This window comes from Gymnodraco acuticeps, unplaced genomic scaffold (assembly GCF_902827175.1).
Source record: "Gymnodraco acuticeps unplaced genomic scaffold, fGymAcu1.1, whole genome shotgun sequence".
Classification (NCBI taxonomy): domain Eukaryota; kingdom Metazoa; phylum Chordata; class Actinopteri; order Perciformes; family Bathydraconidae; genus Gymnodraco; species Gymnodraco acuticeps.
Genome location: NW_022991965.1, coordinates 140,534 through 146,533, shown reverse-complemented (window position 1 = coordinate 146,533; position 6,000 = coordinate 140,534). Strand labels below are relative to the sequence as shown.

The 6,000-nt window shown below is 45.2% G+C and overlaps 1 protein-coding gene across 2 annotated transcripts in view; it reads right to left on the bottom strand.

Moving 5' to 3' along the window:
• Positions 1–4,879: 4,879 nt before the first annotated feature.
• LOC117536050 (complement factor H-like) overlaps positions 4,880–6,000 on the bottom strand; it is a 30,616-nt gene continuing 29,495 nt past the window's right edge. For both annotated transcript variants that reach the window (XM_034200778.1, XM_034200777.1), the window contains 2 exons: positions 5,203–5,228; positions 4,880–5,078 (listed from right to left, as the gene is read on the bottom strand). In XM_034200778.1, coding sequence (XP_034056669.1) covers positions 5,043–5,078; positions 5,203–5,228 — 62 coding nt within the window. In that variant the 3' untranslated portion in view covers positions 4,880–5,042. The remainder of the gene's footprint in view (positions 5,079–5,202; positions 5,229–6,000) is intronic.

Here is a 6,000-nt window from a genome sequence, read left to right as displayed (position 1 = left end):
GCTATTTGCAGGTTACCCATGTTCTGTCATCGTTGACGACATCATCATTAGTGGCCGCGGAGTTGCTGAGCATGAACCTGAAGCTGAATCCAGCCAAGTGCAAGTTTCGCCTGGATCATGTAGGATATGTAGGTCACATTTTCACAAGTGAAGGCCTAAAGGCAGACCCTTCTAAGACAGATGCAATCACCAACATGCCAGTCCCCACAGACGTTGTCTCACTACAGCGTTTCCTCGATATGGTTAACTACCTTGGCAAGTTCATCCCGAACTTCAGCGACATCGCAGCACCACTGAGAAAACTCATCCACAAGGACACTGCATGGTGTTGGTTCCAGCAGCATCAGGATGCATTTGACCTTCTTAGATCATGCTTATCAAGTCCACCTGTCCTGTCATACTATGATGTCAAAAGACCAGTCACGCTCACCTGTGATGCGTCATGCTACGGACTTGGAGCAGCGTGCATGCAAGATGGCAGGCCAGTAGCATTTGCATCACACACCCTCACTGACACAGAGACGAGGTATGCACAAATTGAAAAAGAACTGCTAGCTGTTGTGTTTGCCTGTACAAAATTCAAAGACTGTGTTTGGAAAGCCTGTAGTGGTGGAGACTGACCACCAACCTTTAGTGACTATCTTAAAGAAGCCCATCCACACAGCCCCTGCCCGTCTGCAGAGAATGTTGCTCCGGCTGTAGAGCTACGACATCAGTTTGGTGTACAAAAAGGGCAAGTATATGTATGTAGCAGACACTCTTTCACGTGCCCCAACCGCACAAACATCTCAAAGCCCTGCTGAAAATTATGCTTATGAAGTTATGTCTGTGAGCTACATCTCCACAGCCCGCCTGGAAGAACTCAGAAAGCACACAGCAGAGGACGAAGATCTGCAAGCCCTCAGTGCAGTCATTAATAGAGGATGGCCCATCCGACAGAATCAGCTCCAACCTGCTGTCCGTCTCTTCTTTCCCTACAGAGATGAAATGACAGTAGAAGAGGGAATTGTCATGAAAGGCCACACAACTGTCATTCCTCAGTCCCTGCACAGAGAGTACATCAAAAATAGTGCACAGAGGACACCCCGGCATTGAAGCAACCAAACGCAGAGCAAGAAGCATCATCTTTTGGCCAGAAATGTCTAGAGACATCACTGAGGAGTTGCTTTCATGTACAGTGTGCAACAGCACCAGATCCCATCAGCAAAAGGAGCCCCTCCAGCTTAATCCTGTGCCAGATCTCCCATGGTCCACAGTGGCAACAGACATCTTCGAGTGGCATGGAAAACGGTATCAGGTGCTGGTTGACTCATACTCTGGCTGGTTTGAAATCGACCTTCTCCGGGATGTGACCTCATCAACTGTGATAACTAAATTGAAGAGACATTTCTCTGTTTTCGGCACACCACACACACTCATCTCTGATAATGCTGGACAGTACACCAGTCAGCATTTCAAGGACTTTGCAAAACAGTGGGACTTTGTTCACATCACCAGCAGTCCTGAATACCCACAGTCAAACGGACTAGCAGAGAGAGCAGTCCGCAGTGCAAAACAGTTGATGGAACGTTCACACAGAGATGGCACAGATGTCTTCCTCAACCTGATAAATCTCAGAAACATTCCCCGTGATCTGGCGTTAGGCTCTCCTGCTGAACGCCTGATGTCGCGACAAACACGTGCAGCCATCCCTGTGAGCACCAAACTGTTACAGCCAAACCCAAAAGATGCACAACTAATCAGAACACAACTCCTCAACAAGCGCCACTATGACATCTCAAGTTCTCCTCTGAAACCCCTGGCAGAGGGACAAGTGATCAGGATGCAGACCCCAAAAGGATACGATCGGCTTGGCGTTGTCAAGGAAGTGAGCGAGAAACCACGCTCTTACATAATCCAAGCCAACGGGACTTCATACAGACGGAATCATCGTCACATCATTCCTGTTCCCGAGCCGTCGCCCCAGCAACAGCAGCCTCAAGATTTCGACCCTCACAACACCGACCCCTCTATGATGGACTGTGTACCCCACACACCACACACACCTGAGAGAAACAGCAGGCTGACACAGAACAGTTCCCCTTCACTACCAAGACACACATCACATTTCCCTTGCAACAACAGTGACACACCATACATAACACGATCAGGTCGCACACGCAAACCAAACCCTAAATATGTGCAGTAACACTGTTGGACAATCTTGTTAAAGTGATATGTTTAGTCATTTCCTTTTCCTGTTACCTGGTAAGGTATTTAGTAATGGTTTATTGTTTGTGTCACCAAATGCTAAAGGAATGTTCAATATCATCAGCCTTAAATGTTATTTACTTTCAGATAGAAACATCAGCTAAAGAGAAGGGATGTAGATCATTCTCATATGATTAAGTTTGTCCTTTGCAGGCCACCGTAGCTGGTGCGTCACACGGTGACGTGTTAAGGTAATAGGCATTCAGTTGTTGGTCGGCATGCAACGTACATGTTCACTGTACATGCTGTGGTCATAAATAAAGCCACCACTTGCCTATGCATTGTGTATTCCTTGTACATACACACATGCATTTATTAAGAAGTATTGACAACTTCTACAGCAGGTACTTGCTTTCAAGCAGAACAGGGCAAACAAACTTAGCAGGAGTGTTTACGTGTTTGGCGTAATGACGTACAACGTCCTCCACAACTTCTGTAGTCCTATTCAGCCACTTGGTAACAACCATCGCTTTTCAGACACGTCAACTCTTCAGAAATCACCAGTGGGGTCACTGCTGATGTATTTAATGTTGTAGAACAACACGTGATCCGTCTCTTAAATGTGTCTCAACCACAGACCTTATTTCCAGCTATTTTCCAAAATCCTATGGAGAAATCCCATTGGCTCTGAGACGAGGGAACAGGAAGTGGTGAAATGCTAACTAAGGCCCAATCACAAACCACTCCCTCGACCCTACCCCTCCGTGACGGATTGAACTCCGTCTGTAGCCACACTCGCAGCTCAACGAGGCTCCCTCCTGTCAGATGGAGGGAGTAAATACAGCAGCAAGCTTTGGGACAGCCTCCCCTCTCTCCGGCAGAAACAGGAAATGCCGTAACTGTATGTAACAACGGTTTCAAATCAGCATCTCTTACCCCCAGTTTCCACTGGGTCCGTCCGCGCCGCGCCACGGCTGCGCCACGGTTTTGGTCCGACCTCCTCTAGCGCCATAACCCACCGGACGCGTCCCAGAAGCGTTTTGCAGGTTCGCAGTTTTGTTATTGATTCGGGCATTCTGGACATTTGTACTTCTACAAGAAAGTAAGTAGGCTACGTAGTTAAATGTTTTATTTTTGTGTTTATTGAATGGCTCTGTACTGTACCTACAAGTATTAATTAACTTTAAAACATTAATATGTAGTTGTTACCTTCCACTCCACAAACTGCAGCGACTAAAAACCAGGCCTTGTCCTTTCTGATGTTGTCCTTGTAGTAAGCATTGGTTACATCATATAAAATAGTGTTTTTCCACTTCCATGATGAAAACCTCGTCGTCCATTGTGCGTATCGTAGTGGAGGTTGGAGGTTGTGATGGAGGGGGGTCTGCTAAATTAGTATATGTGGGTGATGGGCCTGGCCCGGATGCTCACCGTTCCACTTCCTGCGAGGGGGGGCTGCCTGTCCGACCTTATGTTACGGCTGCGCCTCGGCAAAAATAGGATTCATCCTAATTTTAGAGAAGCGCTGCGCCGAGCCGCTTCTGGGACGCGTCTGAGCCGTAACCCGGCGCGTGTGGTGGAATAGCACCCATTGACTAGAGTGGCCGCGATCCTTACGACCGCCGCGGCACAGCCGTAACGCGGCGGAGACGGACCCGGTGGAAACTGGGGGTTACCCCCTAATCCCACCAGGAGCGTCTGCGGCGTTTTTAGCGATCGCGACCACTCTAGTCAATGGGTGCTATTCCACCAGACCCGCTGCGCCGCGTCCCAGAAGCTCCTCGCCGCAAGGAATTTCTAAAATATAAGATGAATCCTATTTTTGACGCGGCACAGCGCAGGCAGGAAGTGGAACGTTCATCCAACAACTGCGAGGCTGCACACACGACGCTCCGGTTCCGCAACGTTTTGAAATGCGCCTGGTGGGTTATGACGCAGGAGGAGGTCGCAGCACGGCGCAGACGCTTCCGGTGGGATCAGTGGATCAACGGAGCTGTTAGATTAACATTAATGTGCTTATTGTAGTTCTGAGTGCAATGCCTTGTGGCCAGTCGCACCATCCTCTTGATGGAGCATATGTGTGGGCTGGACCAGGAAAGGAGTGAACAGAGGGTCGAGTTGTCGAGTTGTCCATTCTTGTTCTGTTTTTCTGTGACTATCTAGTTGCGCACGCTACTAAAGAGACGCGCTACCATGGAAACCAGACAATGGTGTAGCTGTAATAAGTCCGAGTGGAAACAGTCGTGTGTAAATCTGATTTGTCAGAAATCGGGAGACATGCGGGAGAAATATGACCCCGGGAGGAAACCGGGATAGGGCTATGAAATCGGGAGTCTCCCGCGAAAATCGGGAGGGTTGGCAAGTATGATGTAACAAGGGTTTCAAATCAGCATCTCTTGGACTAAAATGTTTAATTAATAACTCAAATAAAACTCCAAACGGTTTGGGAATGGGCCTTACTTTCGGGTTTTAGGATGCGTCACTGCACCACTCTATTGCCAAGTAGTATAGTATCTTCATATCATATGTAGTTAACTAATAGAGAAAAAACATCATAGTATAGTATGTTGAAAATATCATGAAAACATTTCATAGTATGGTATTTCCAAAAGCATGAACAAAATATTTAGTAACGTAAGTCGAAAATGTAATGAAAAAAGTAACAAAATACAAGAATTCAGCAAACAAATTTAAAAGGCTTCTAAGAGTTTTATACTTTATTGAGACCTCTAAATGAAATACACACGATGAGTAGTGAGGCGTATTCTAGAAAACACAAAGTGTCTCACAATCTTAACCCTCAAAAGTTTCCAGGATGTCTCAGTGTGTAGAGAGCCAATCCAACGGCAGCATTACATTCCAACTAGCAATAGATCTTTGCAGAAAACCTGGTGAAAAACAAAAAACAATATAATAAGAAATGAAAACAAAATATGGTAAAATACAAATGCATGAACACAAGCTTTAATACAATGTGTTTCTTCAAAAGGTATATTCATAAATAACACTCACCGTATGTAATTTAGCCCAATTGCAACCTGAAAACATGGAGAGAAAAGAACAACACTGAAAATGTGGAGCTGCTAAAGGCTCCAGGCTACATTAGCCACTATCAACAAATAAACATTAAAATGACTGATTTAACTCTGCGGCTGAGTTGCTTTGTGGGTAATGTAGGCAAGTGTTGACTGTGAATTTGATGGTGTCACTTGAGTACAAAGCCAAAACTGAAATGATCTTTGAAATAAATTGTTTTTGGGATTCGAGAGATCAACTTCATTTGCTTATGGTAAACATGTAGCTAGCAGGGGTTAGCTTCTCTTAGCAGGAAGTCAACCGAGGTGGGAGGTAACTAAGTACATTTACTCAAGTACTGTACTTCAGTACAACTTACTACTGGATACTTTTATTCTACTTGAGTATTTCCATTGTATGCTACTTTGTACTTCTACTCCACTACACATATTTGTAGTTACTGTGCAGATGTGGATGAATGATGTGAAATATAATCAAGTGTTGAATCAGACTTTAGTTCCACCTGGAGTAAATCCACAAGCTACCCTGCAGAATACAAAGTCATTCAAACTAGCTGCACCTTTACCAGCTTTGAGAACACTTTAATGATCAATCATTATAAAACACATCATATATATTATTCTGAAATGGACCAATCTGCACAATGACTACTTTTACTGTCGCTACTTTCACTATATTTTGATGATAATACTTTTCTACTTTTACTTGAGGAACATTTTGAATGCAGGACTTTTACTGTAACAGAGTATTCCCACACTCTGGTACTTCTACTTT